Source organism: Xyrauchen texanus, chromosome 31 (genome assembly GCF_025860055.1).
Source record: "Xyrauchen texanus isolate HMW12.3.18 chromosome 31, RBS_HiC_50CHRs, whole genome shotgun sequence".
NCBI lineage: Eukaryota > Metazoa > Chordata > Actinopteri > Cypriniformes > Catostomidae > Xyrauchen > Xyrauchen texanus.
In genome coordinates this window covers 22506758-22521009 of record NC_068306.1, presented here as the reverse complement: position 1 = coordinate 22521009, position 14252 = coordinate 22506758, and the positions used below count along the sequence as shown (strand labels likewise).

At 44.2% G+C, this 14252-nt stretch overlaps 1 protein-coding gene across 1 annotated transcript; it reads left to right on the top strand.

The window, feature by feature from the left end:
* The first annotated feature begins 5216 nt into the window (after positions 1-5216).
* Positions 5217-14217, top strand: bbs1 (Bardet-Biedl syndrome 1). Its single transcript, XM_052100113.1, has 17 exons — positions 5217-5375; positions 5736-5812; positions 5914-5948; positions 6086-6358; positions 6610-6656; positions 6801-6839; positions 7264-7336; positions 7429-7560; positions 8741-8847; positions 9055-9175; positions 9294-9452; positions 9608-9677; positions 9817-9975; positions 10553-10686; positions 10772-10906; positions 11029-11115; positions 13079-14217. Exons 1-17 carry the CDS (start codon positions 5344-5346, stop codon positions 13163-13165), a joined length of 1767 nt encoding a protein of 588 aa, XP_051956073.1. The 5' UTR covers positions 5217-5343; the 3' UTR covers positions 13166-14217.
* Positions 14218-14252: the final 35 nt, after the last annotated feature.

Here is a 14252-nt window from a genome sequence, read left to right as displayed (position 1 = left end):
GATCTATGAAAAAAGGCCAATGAGAAGTTAGTATTGAAGTTAGTATTTGAAGTTAGTATTTCGCCCCCGAACATACGGGTACAAAGGCGAGGCAAATACTAGAGTTCATTCAGGAGTTTTCTGAGGAGCCGGTAATGGTCCGGCCACTACAGCGGCTCGGCTCAGCGACGTGGCCGGGAAGGACACAATGTCTCGTTCCCTCCGTCGGAGAAGCGACACTAGGGGTCCAATTTAAATCACGCCATGCTGAGTGAGCCATGTACGTGGTCTGACACAGGAGCGGGCAGGTGTTTTACGTGCCAGACGACAGGCTATATCAGACTGCACGTACCCTTTCCTAATGACCCACCAAAGTCGTCGGAATCCTTTTGGTTACCCTGACAGGGAAACAAGGCAACGCTTGCCAACCTGGGAACGGGCCAAGCCTGGCTGGGCCTCTTTTCTCTCTATGTTTCTCGCATAGAGCAATAGACAGCTGGGGCCCTTACACACACTGAGGGAGGAGGGTCTTACCCAATTTCCTATACTTTCAGGGGGAAAAGACCCTGCGGAGACCACCCCTACCCAGCTGGGGAGGTAAGGTGGTGAATACATCACATGTGTTTTTAGGAGACACGTGGGAGTGGCGCGGTGGTAGATCCAGCCTCAGCAAGGGGGAGTTGCTGCAACACGGCGACCGCAGGACAGCCGGAACTGCCTAAGGAAAACGCGGGTCCGCTCGTAAGGGGACCGTATTGCGGAGAATACACACAGGGGGAGTCCGCGTAGGAGTCCTCACCCTGTGGAGCACCTATTCCAGAACAGGGTAGATGTGAGTGGCACGCCTGAGTGTCCGACCTGAGTCGCTGCTGGCTCCAAAAGAGGAGACAACGGGCGAGTCGTGACATGTGGCGGGAGCGTACGCCGCCTTGGCATTTTATGTACGCTATCGCAGTGGTGCTGTCTGACCTGATTAGGACATGTTTGTCTCGAATTAATGGGAGAAACTTCCGCAGGGCAAAGAAAACAGTCAACAACTCTAGGCAATTGATATGCCAGCGCAGCGGGGCCCCTCTCCAAAGGCCCGCAGCTGCGTGCCCTTTGCAAACAGCTCCCCAACCCGATTTGGAGGTGTCGGTAGTGACAGGACACCTGCTGCAGGGAAACTCCAGCCCGTAAAAGCAGAGGTCTGTCCAGGGTTTGAGTGTTTGGCGGCATGCGGGGGTGATGGTCACACAGTGCGTGCCGCGGCGCCATGCTCGTCTCGGGACTCGAGTCTGAAGCCAGTGCTGAAGCGGTCTCATATGCATCAACCCCAGCAGCGTGACTGCAGCGGAGGATGCTATATGCCCCAGGAGCCTCTGGAAGAGTTTTAGAGGGGCCGTTGTGCCGGGCTTGAACTTTGCAAGGCATTTCAGCACCGACTGTGCACGCTCATTGGTGAGACGTGCAGACATTGAGACTGTCTAACTCCATGCCGAGAAAGGAGATGCTCTGAACCGGAGTGAGCTTGCTCTTTTCTTGGTTGACCTGAAGCCCCAAGCGGCTGAGGTGTATGAAAACCTGGTCTCTGTGAGCGCATAGTAACTCTTGGGAGTAGGCTAGTCTGAGCTAATCATTGAGGTAGTTGAGTATGCGGATGCTGGCTTCTCGGAGCGGGGCAAGGGCTGCCTCTGTGACTTTCGTGAAGACGCGAGGGGACAGAGACATGCCGAAGGGGAGGACTTTGTACTGAAATGCCTGGCCATCGAACGCGAACCGTAGGAAGGGTCGGTGTCGTGGCAGAATTGAGACGTGGAAGTACGCGTCCTTCAGGTCTACCGCTGCGAACCAATCTAGGTTCCGGACGCAAGTTAAGATACACTTTTGCGTGAGTATTTTGAACGGGAGTTTGAGCAGTGCTCGGTTGAAAACTAGCAAGTCCAAGATTGGTCGTAAGCCGCCGCCTTTCTTGGGTACAACGAAGTAAGTAAAGTCACGTCTTTGCACAGGGATTTGGAATGTTCACCGTCTACTGCGGAAACGGACACCCACGAAGGGGGGGCGGGGGCAAACTGAATTGCGTAACCGAGTCGAATGGTCCGGTACAGCCAGTGTGACGTGTTGGGCAGTGAAAGCCACGCCTCCAAACTCTGTGCTGGGGGTACCAAGGGGACGAGAATTTTGGACGTTCCCAGCGGGGGCTTCGCAGCAGGGCGAAGCAGGTAGTGTGGCGTCGGGAGGCAAGGGTGCGTCCCAAGGCTTTGGTGCTGAGAACAAACTCAAAGCAGTTACCTTGCTCCGCGCCCGGCAGGGGGTGGGTTCGTGACTGAGGAGGAGGGCCGGTGCAGACGTCCTCTAGACTCGTCAGAACCGGCCGGCCGGGGGACAGTCGTGGGGCTGAAGGCGGACTGTGGCCGCGTCCAGCATGCCGGGACTGTTGAGGCCTGGTGGCAGAGTGCCGTGAGAACAGCATTTGTGGGCCAAGTGACCCAGAGACAAAAAAGGAAATAGCTCTACTATTGAGAATGTGAGTAGCGCAGCCCCCGTTAGGGGGTGCGGCCAATTAAATTAATTCAACAAAAGATTCTCCTCCCGGCCCCCCACCGGGGGATGGAGTGGTCTTACCAGCTCCGGAGCTAACATCTCGGTCTCTGGGTCGGTCATCTCAGGAGCGCCTGGGAGCCTTCCGGGTCCTCGAGGGGGTCCGTGAGATGAGGGGGCATTCATCTTCTGCGGGGAGCTCAATGCCGGGGCTGAGAGCTGGGCCCATGTTTGTTGAGGCGGAGCACCGCTTTTCTTTCTTTCTTGAAAGCCGCAGGAGGATGCCCTCGGCGAGCAGACAGGGCATGGCCCCTGGCGGCAGGTTTGCGGCAGGGCAGGATGTGTGAAATAGCCTCCGTCTGTTTCTTCACCACTGGGTGGAGTCATCAGGTGGTGTCGCCGAATGGACGGAGCTGGGAGACGGGAGCGTTTGAGAAAGCGTGCTTTGTCTACCTCCTCTACTGCGACCAGGTCCAGTCCATGTGTTGCGTTTCCGGACCACGAGGGTGGCCATCGCCTGTTCGAGTGCAGTTCCTGCGGCACGTCAAGAACAGGACTACTCAAGTGCAAATTTTGGAGTGCCTTGGCCCGGTGGACTTGCAGGAGGGGGCCATAGCGTGCAGGGGGGAGCGGTCTGGGAGCAGGGCACATGCCCGTGGAACCAATCAAGTAGCCGTGAGGGGGAGGGGGACTGGATTTTCCGGTCCAACCTCGCGCTCGCGGTACCCGGGGAAGCATAGCGGACCTCTGTGCATCAGGCTCAGACTGGGCGCGCAGACCCAAAGGGTGGCGGCGCAGACGAGCCATCAACATCAGACGCTGCTGTAACGCTCTCCGATGCAGCGGTGATTATCGTCATCCAATTCTGGGAGCTCAAGGGAAGCAGGCCGCACTCATCCCGAGCTCAGATGGGAGCAAGCAAGCGTGCCGGGGAGGCAGGTGGTTCGCGGGGATTTACCCGGCGAACACAGCCCGTCATTTTCCCCAAATCGCCTCCATCACCCGTGGCACCTGCCTCAATCCCGTAGGAAAGAGGCGAGGCACGGGGGGCGGCTGAAGTGGCTTTCTCTCATGACAAAAGAAACCGCGACCGCAATGCTGCCTCAGCTATGTTCTCGCACTGAGAACATAACCCGTTGGAGAGAAATCGCTCATCCCGAGCTCGGACGGAAGTCAGCAAGCGTGCCGGGGAGGCGGGTGGTTCGCGGGGATTTACCCGGCGAACACAGCCCGTCATTGTCCCCAAATCGCAGTCATCGCCCGCGGCGCCTGCCCCAATACCGTGGGAAAGAGGCGAGGCATGGGGGGGGTGGCTGAAGTGGCTTTCTCTCAAGACAAAAGAAATTCTGCGACTGCAATGCTGTCATGGCTATGTTCTCGCCCTGAAAACATAGACCATTCATAAAAACGCTGCCTGCATGTAATCGCAGCCCAGATACGCCAGGCAGCTTTTATGACCGTCGGAGGTGGGGAGATATCAACCGCATCCAGAAACTACACAGAGGTGGAAACACGTCTTTAAAAAGATGCGCTGTGTATTGCTCTTTTAGAGGAAATCACTCTTTTAAAACAACTCTCTTAGAGTTTGGGTTTCTGCACTGTCGAAGCACCCAGGGGAAATTCCAATGCCATGCAAGAAGGCGAAATCGCCGCTGTAATGTGCCATCAATCCAACAGCATGCAGAGCGTCAGAGGAATACAGGAACTGGTGTGATCTCACACGAACAGCATGCACAATCATCGGCTCAGAAGAAAATTTCTGAATGAACTCTAGTATTTGCCTCGCCTTTGTACCTGTATGTCCGGGGGCGGGGTATGCAAATACTAGAGCTCTGCCAACTTCTCATTGGCCTTTTTTCATAGATCAGAGGTATACTCGGTGCTCAAGAGAGACCCATAGTGTTGCTTCTCCGACACAACGTGGAGAGAGCGACAGAAGGGGAACCTGAGTTTCTTATAGTGGGTACATTCCTAACACAGTGTTACATATGTCCCCCCCCCGCTAATCAGGATGTTTACCTAATTTTTTCCCCATAACTTTACATCCCAGGATGTCCCAAAATACACAAATTGAAAACAGACAAATCAATAGCCTAATTATAACCAATAATTATTGATTTGTCTTCCTTTGGTCATTCAAAAATTATGATTTATTCACAGTGAAAGAGGAGCTAGAAACTGACCAAATTTCCCCCCAAAACTGATGTTCTCTAATGATTTGACATCAATGTGTACTATGTTCTTCGAATTTTCCAATCGGAGATGCTTGTGAATGGTAAACTGAAAATGAAAATTCAAACTTGCATTAGAAGGGAAATATTCACAGTACTACAACGTTACTCTACCCTAAGCAAAATGGACATTATAACAGAAATACTATTCAATTAATAATAAAATCAAATCGAATCGATATTTTGTGATTCGGAATAATGTCAATTCGAGAAATCTGAACTGATGCCAATCTCTCCCATCCTTTTTTGCTGAATTGCCTTTACCCCTCAACAGACAATATTTTTGATTAAAAGACCAAATAACTTTAACAAACACTGATCAGTGGTTTAGACTCTTATCTAGATATCACCTAGATATCGACCAGTGTGATTAGCTTGGTTTTGCCACGAAAACAATGAAGGGAGAAGAAATGTCCTCGGATCCGGAACTATTTATTGTAACGAAACATTCCTGGCGGAAGTATTTCAATGTAGCGCCAGTAATCGCTCTCCCTTGAGTGGTTGCCATAGGAACGGGAAAAGCTGATTTGAGGATTACAGCAGGCAGTCCAAACGGTTTGCTTACAGCCTGGGTCATTATAAAATAGTATTTTAAAATATCAGAATCAGCATGTCCTCTGTTCCCCAGGAGATGAAAGAAAGGTGGGTAGTTGTATGTTGATTTATGAGGCCTTCTCTCGAAAATACTGCATTAAATATTAATCGAAGCTAGTCTGTTGCTAAAGCTGATTACCTTGAAATTGCCTTAAAATCTGATGTATATAATTTAAATAACGACAGAGCATTTGCACTTTTATATAACACCATTTCTACTAGAGAGCCTATTTGCACCGACATGGCGGCACAATAATACAAACACATTTCCTTGTCTAACATCAAACTAAGTTTTAGTGTTTTCAAATACGTTTCATTTAAACGATTAAAGATGCACTAGCTGATACATACTTTAGTAATAAGATGGCCTGTATGACGTTGTAAAGACTTCCCCTGTGATCTTTATAGTTCAGTGGCCAGTTCCAAATGGCTTGATGCCCACTATGATCCAGTCGCCAATCTATATACTTTTTCCTCTTGCATTGGTAAGTCGCTACTGCATGAATGTGCAAACCCAATTACTAACTGCAATTTAGCTTGCAATACCATACTCTCCAGTTCAGAATAGCTCTGCTTTATTCCACAGCTCTTTCAGACTTGCATGGCGATGGTGAGAACAAGGTGAGTTTCTGTGTAAGGGCAATTGCCAAGATAACCGATAGTTTACATTTCAGCTCTTCCAGTCAGCACAATTTCTGAATTCAACAGAGACAAAAATAAATAAATTTGAAGTGTGTGTGTGTGTGTGTGTGTACCAGCTGGTGGTGGGTGATCTAGGCACAGGAGCATGTAACATGAAGCTAAAGGTGTACCGTGGCACTAGCCTGTTGAGTGAGAGCACCCTGCTGGACTTGCCCACTGGCCTTGTCTCTTTCCTCATGGACCTGCATGAGCCACGAACCCCGGCCATTGCTGTGGCTTCTGGTCCCTTCATCTATGTCTACAAGAACTTGAGGCCCTATTTCAAGTTCACACTGCCCAGTCTGGAGGTAAACCCTCTGGAGCAGGACGTTTGGAGTCAGGCCAGGGAGGTGAGCTGTTTTTCACTCCATAACCCATAAAACCCATCCAGCTCTGTGCCTGCTAACTTAAAAGACCCTTTGAAATCAAATGACGAGTTAAGTTTTCTTTCCTGTGCTGCCACATTTCCTATTAAAACTCTAGGTTTATGGGTATTGAAGGACTTGTTTGGATAATCGAGAAGTAGTGCGCAACATACTTTGACAGAGATTTAGGGTACATACATGTTCATTTAAACATTTGGTTGTATTTTACCTGTTAGGACATGATTGATCCAATTACCCTTAAAGAGATGTTGGAAGGAATAAGGTGAGCTAATTATATTTTGTGTTCTAGTTCCAATGTAATTTTATTGGGTTGCAAAGAATGCAGACTGATGCAATGTTTTCCAGATTTTACATTTTGGAAATGTATTTACTATTGTAAATAATTGTATTAAATCCTCTTGAACAGGGATAAAGCAGAAATTCCACTCTCTGTCAGGTCACTACGGTAAAACTTCATCCTTTTTATCTTTGATATGGCCAATGCATAATCATTTTCAAATAGACGTCAATGCAACTGTTGCTTGTAGTGATATAACTACAGCCTGACTGACCTATCTACAGTGGTCATTCCAATATTTTTAATTTTTTTCAAATCTTTTTTTGTTTAGTTAATTTAGGTAAATACTTTGTATTGTAAGTACTTATTTTAATACATCTTATTGCTGTTATTAACTTGTTTTAAACATTAAATTACCAATATTTTATTGGTAATTTGCCACACTGCTCTCGAAACATCAGCATCAGCAATCACAAAACCATATCTGTCAGCCACCAGCTACTTGCACATATTAATATGAATCCTGGATTGAATAGAATTGTTGGTGGTAATTATTATCTATAAATTAATTGAGATTTTTTACTTTGTTCAGCTTCCTCATGCTTGAGCCACAGGAAATGGAGACTTTCGTTCATCTTCACAAAGAACAGCCTATTCGTAGACAGGTGCTCATATCTGTGAATGCACATGCATAATCTCACACACATATTGAAGAAAAACTAAAAACTCACAAAGCCTTTGTCTCTGTTTGTCTCAGACGGTCATTACCTGTGTAGGAACATTGAAGAAGAACATGGCAGATGAGGATGCAGTTAGCTGTCTGGTGATTGGCACAGAGAACTGTGATGTTTACATATTAGATCCAGAGGCCTTCACCATCCTCTCCAAGGTAAGCTTACATGGTTGTTAAACACAAAAATTTGCCAATGGCTGCTGATTTTATTCCAGGGGCTAAATTAAGCAATCACTTAGTAGCGACTTGTGAGTTTGGGATCAAATGCTTGTTTGTAGTTACTTAGAAACTAGAGTTTTTAAACTAGCTACTTTTCATGCTAGGTAAAATTTCACCCAAAAATGAAAATTCTGTCATTTACTCACCCTCATGCCATACCAGATGTTTATAACTTTTTTTCTTCTGCAGAACATATATGAAGATTTTTAGAAGAATATTTCAGCTCTGTTGGTCCTCAAATTGCAAGTGAATGGTGACCAGAACTTTAAAAGTCTAAAAATAACTGGGTAGCTCAGCGAGTATTGACGTTGACTACCACCCCTGGAGTCGCAAGTTCGAATCCAGGGTGTGCTGAGTGACTCCAGCCAAGTTTCCTAAGCAACCAAATTGGCCCAGTTGCTAGGGAGGGTAAAGTCACATGGGGTAACTTCCTCATGGTCACGATTAGTGATTCTTGCTCTCAATGGGGCACATGGTAAGTTGCGCATGGATCGCGGAGAGTAGCATGAGCCTCCACAGGAGGAGTCTCTGCAATGTCATGCACATCGAGCCACGTTATAAAATGCACAGATTGACAGTCTCAACGAGGCAACTGAGACTTGTTCCCCACCGCCTGGATTAAGGTAACCGCTCCACCATGAGGACCTACTAAATAGTGGGAACTGGGCATTCCAAATTGGGGAGAAATGGGGATAGAATAAAAAAATTCAAAACATTACATAAATGTGGCATAATCCAAGACTTCAGTGGTTAAATCCATATCTTCTGAAATGATATGATAGGTGTGGTTGAGAAGATCAATAGACCTTTTTTTACTATCAATCTCAGTCCCAATCAGTAGGTGGCTGAATGTGAAAGTGACTTTTCACTTTCACATTCAGCAAGAATGTCGAAGTGAAAGTGTAGATTTACAGTTAAAAAAAGACTTAAATATTGATGTGTTTCTCACCCACACCTATCATATAATTTCAGAAGATATGGACTTAACCATTAAAGTATTTTGGATTACTTCTATACTGCCTTTTGGACCTTCAAAGTACTGGTCACCATTCAATTGCATTGTATGGACATGCAAAATATTATTTTAAAAACAGAGAGTTTTCCTGTGTGTTTTCAGATGTCACTGCCTAGTACACCCACACTCATGGATGTAACTGGTCAGTTTGATGTGGAGTTCCGTATTACTGTGGCCTGTCGCAACGGCAACATCTATATACTACGCAGGTAATTGAACAAATCATTTTGCAATTTATTTAAAGGCCATTACCAAATTTGCTGCTCACATAGCCTTTGGCAATGCATGAGCAACTTGTTTGTGTAAAAGTTTTAAAAATAATGTTTGAAAAAAAAAAAAAAATGCCTTTTTAGACCCATTAAACAGATCTCTTTAAAGCAGCATTCTGAATGTGGCATTGTCTCATTTCATAAAAGGGATTCCCTGAAGCCAAAGTACTGCATTGAGCTGTCCTCTAACCCGGTGGGTCTGGTGAGGATGGGAAAGAATGTAGTTGTAGGATGTACTCAAGAGACTCTGCATGGTTACACTCAAAAGGTATGGTAAAGAAATCATTATCTCTCACACACTAACAACAATGACTGTCTATGGTAGTGTTTTTTGGTCTTCCAGAGATGATAATGCTACATTAACCACTAAATGAATTCTCCTGCAGGGGAAAAAACTGTGGACAGCTTATTTGCCTGCACCTGTCACCACCATGGCCCTGATGGACCTCCCCACACGAGGATTTCAGGCTGTGCTGGTGGCTCTGGCCAATTGTGAAGTACACATGTACCGAGACAAACATCTGATCAGCACCATCAAGACGCAAGTAAGAGTTAAAGAACCATTTTGAATTCAAAACGTCTAGTTGTCATTCTTTGTATGTTCATATCGGAGTAGAAGTGTCACTGGTTTAAAATCAGTATTGTTCAGCAGAAGTGTTAATAGTAATTGTCATCATAAGCTGTTGTTTATGTCTTGCAGGATGTAGTGACAAGCATTTGTTTTGGTCGTTATGGACGGGAAGATGGCACCCTGATAATGACCACAAAAGGTATTTTTTTTCCTGTGCATGCATGTTTTCCAAAATAGGACATGTTCTTGGATCAACATCCTTGTTGGTCCTTGAACAACATTCCTATAAACCAGACAGATTTTGGGGATAATCATGCATCCATGTGCTTGTATTCCAGGTGGAGGTGTGATCGTGAAAATCCTTAAGAGAACAGCTGTGTTTGATGAGAAGGACTCCGCTCCTGGCCCTCCAATAGCCCAGAGCATCCGTCTGAACGTGCCCAAGAAGACCAAGCTCTACGTGGACCAGACCTTGAGAGAGCGGGAAAATGCAATTGGTCTGTTTAACCATCTGACAACCAGCATTTAAAAAAAGTGCAAGGATAGCTGAGAATTTGTTTGTAGACTGCCAGTACAGATTATCATTAACCAGTTTATACACTGACCATCAAGATTTACTCTCCTAACTAGGTGCAAGTGTGTACGTTTTTATGTTAAAATACTTTCTACTATACCAGCTTAATATGCAGAGACAACTGAAAGTAAGCCATTCAAAGGTTGATTCCCACAAAATTGTAAACATGGTGGCACTTTTAAACATGGTACAACAAAACGGTCTCAAACAATGATGCGAGTTTGGGGCAGGACCATCTTTTTGTTGACCAATGGCAGAGGGAAAAGTGTATGGGAAAGCTGTTTAACAAAACATTGCATTTGCAATTCCATTTGGTTATGCCAAACTTTTCAGCCTTCTGAATCTCTCACTTTGGAAGATAACGTCTTTGAAGCGAATAGGGCACAGGGATGCTCACTTCTGAATGGAACACACTCCATTGTCATTTCAAAAAGAAAAAATCTTATTTGTAATCATTGTTTATAGTTCCTCCTTATGAGGCTGTTGTTTTTTGTATACAGCCATGCACAGAGCTTTCCAGATGGACCTGAGCAGGTTGCGTCTAGCTGCGGCACGGGCCTATGTCAAAGCAATCGAGTCCAGCCTCACGCCCATGTCAGCCAGTCTGTCTGAGCCACTCAAGATGAACGCTGTGGTGAGTTGAGCAATTCTGTGGGCTGAACAAGATGACACAAGACGACTGATAGTGATCTTCACTTCTGCTTCCTGTTTCCGCTCAGGTTCAAGGGCTGGGTCCATCCTTCAAGCTCACACTAAACATCCAGAACACTGCAGCCTGCCGCCCGGTCATGAACCTAGCCATCAGTTTTCTGTATGACGAAAGTTTGTACAGCATGAGGACGGCATTCTTCAAGGTTATCGTATTTGAGCAGTTTAATGATAACATTTCTTTCCCTATGTGTGCAGCTTTTTAATATGTAGTTATTTAAAATTGAAGAAATATATTTCTGATAACATTGAATTTCTGTGTCTGTAGATCCCCCTGATGGTTCCAGGGTTGAATTACCCCATCGACACTTTTGTTGAGTGCTTGAGTGACAAAGGGATCTCAGACATCATCAAAGTGAGACTCTCAGCCCTTTAGAACATCCATCATGCTATTCATACTATTGCTGCATTTTATTTAGTCTGTGCAAATTATGCAGAGAACACCCAAATGACCTACATTTGCCAAATAACTATTAGCTATTTTTTACTCTATTAGTTCAAGTTCCTGTGAATTTTTTGACAACGAGCGCCGATTTCTTTGATCTGTTGACGTATTTCCCATTGAAACATGAAACTGGGGCAGGACATGTTGACCTGCTCATCCCTTTTTTTTTTTAATTATACAATAAGATTTAGTTTACATTGCATCTAGGCAAAGTCACACATACAGTTCATAAGCCTTTTACGTTTTGTTCCTTGTGCCAGAGCCAGTGTTCAGCCGGGGACACAGAGAAGCAACCTTAATACAGAGTCCTACCACTTTTCAATTTAATTGAGAACCGAATTTTGATCTTACTGACCACATTACTACATAACCAGTTCACTAACGAACACAGAACATTGCAGTCTTTGACTAGACGAATCTGGAGCCATTGTACTTGTCCCATGTAGATAATTGAGAAACAAGTGGGTAAAAGATCACAATATATCCATGTTTTGAACAATACACTAAACATTAAAAATTAAGAACACATACTCATGCCCCACATTCCAAGAAACCTTGGAAAACTCCCTGCATTAATAATACCCCCCAATGCCTTATTCCCTTCGAAGACAATTACTCTCCACTGTGAGAATTTTGGAGGGCTGAAAGATGAATGGTCATTTAGAACTCACTTTAAAGGTCATTCTTATTGGAATTTCTGTTTGAAACCATCATGGTGTATGGCTTGTGCTCCCTTCAGGCTTGTGCTCCCTTCAAAGTGCCCTGCGAAGGCATCATTTGTGCAGGTTAGAACTCAGAAAGGAGCATTGAAGATGTAGGGGGAAAGTATGTTTTCATTCTGGAGAGCAAAAATAAAGCCACAATATTTAACAGCTCTTTGTTGACTTAATATTAGGTCTGACTGCCAAAAGTCAAGACATAACACAAAACTTTACAAAAAATGCTAAATAAATATTTCTCTTTCCAAAAGTATAACTGAACAACACAAATACTGCTAAGCAACATTATGAGGTCATGTGACAACAATGTAGGATACTAATGTTTGTGGAACGATGCCTATGGTTTCGCTTGTTATTTTAAAGAATAGTAGGCAATATACATTGCATATTCTGCAGTATTCATTAAGTAGTAAACTTGTATTCTATTCCGAACATAGCCACTGTGTGAACACAGTTCAGCCATGACAACTCTAGGAAAGATTTGGTATGTTAATGTGGGTATGACATATTGATGGTATATTGGTCTTTGCAGGCTAGATGTGCTATGCTGCTGCACAGCAAGTATGGAGACTTGCTCCTGCTAGAAAATACACATACCTTCTGAGTTGTGTATATACTGTACTGCTGCTGCACGAGGACAAAAAGCAAGACATGCTGCATCAAGCATCTAGGACATGCTGCTGCACAAATAGACATAAACAGAGCGTGTCTGAACATGCTCGTATGAACAAATAGATATTGCAAACAATCCCGATTTAGCAGATCTAGACAAGTGCAGCTTGGGTAAAGGTGGGTTTCAGAGAAAAAAAATCTGTTGTAGCGTGCTGCAGTGAAACTGGCTTATCTGCAAAACTGAGCAATTTAAATATTGGGCAAAGAAAAAGACGCAAGTTGATTGGCTACCAAATTACATGTTAAAGGACAAATCTTCTTACACTACGCGAGTCGATCGTCTTAATACTGTATATCACATGTGAGTCAGCCAATTGGCTAACCGATAAATTCAAAGACCTATCAGCTCGTGCCACATAGAGTTTCATGGCTGAACTTTGGTAAATTTTTTTATCAGAATGCACAACATAAACATTACATTTACTTTACACAGACTTTGTACGGAACAAAGCAGACTTAAGGTGTTACATTTCTGATTTCAGGTATTTGTGCTGAGGGAAGGAAAAAGTGCTCCTCTCCTCACTGCCCACATCAACATGCCTGTGAGCGAAGGAATAGCACTGAACTAAGGAGAATGAGAGAGTGGGACACCTCTAGCAGTCTATTGCCTCAACTTTGCTGTGCTGCTAGCAGCAAATAGCAGCAAGGCTTCTCCACAGAGCTGCCCAGATTGGAGACCCTTTGATCACAGGAGTTAAGAGAAGCTTGTGCTGGTCACAGAGCCAGTATGGTACCTGTAGCTTAGATCAGGATTGAGGGGGCATGTCCTCACTGACAATACCTCTGCGATATTGAATGAGTAGTGAAAAGAGATTTTGATTGACAGCTACAAGTCCAAACGTCCATTATAGGTCATATAGTTTGGATGTAAGAGAGTGTATAAGATACGTTATGATGTTTAATGTATTTTTATGGTAGTCCTGTATATTTGTATGTAAAAAGTATATAAAAATTTTCTTTTTACATACATTTAATACATGTAAAAAGCTTATGCTGTATATTTTTCCTTTAAAGTACTACACACTTGCACTTTAAAGGATTGTTTATAAGGCTTTATTTATTATGATTCAGTTGTTTAAATAAAATGGTTAACTGCATAATTTGTTTCTTGCAAGTAAAAATCAATAAAGTCATACAGAAAAAGACAAGTAAATGCGAAGTGTAGTTTGATCATAAACATTCTACATTTAAAAGAGGCACAAGGTTGAGAATCACAGTAAAATATTCTCATGTAAGAGCAGCACAGAGCATAAGCTGTCAGCAATTCATTCTCTCCTTCCATTTCACAGTTATACTTCTATATCTACACGTTAAAATGCAGTAAGTACATCAAATGTTCTTTGGCTCAGACATATTATGTTTTGCTTGAAGGTGTCATGACATGCCTTGTTTAAAATTAGTTTTGTTCCTTTTAATAGGTTCACTTATAATATTATTGTAATTTATTTTAGCACAAAAATCAGTCATCTATTTGTAAAACAATAATTTTCAAACCGAACATTTCTGACAGTGGGTCACACTGTCAGAAATGTTCGGTTTTGGTGCTTCGGTGCTTCTCCTTTAAGACTTGACGGTAAATGCCCACTGTTATGATTGGCTCTGCTCTTGACTGACCTGATCGCTCCTCTTGCCATCTCAATGCACACCACTACTGGG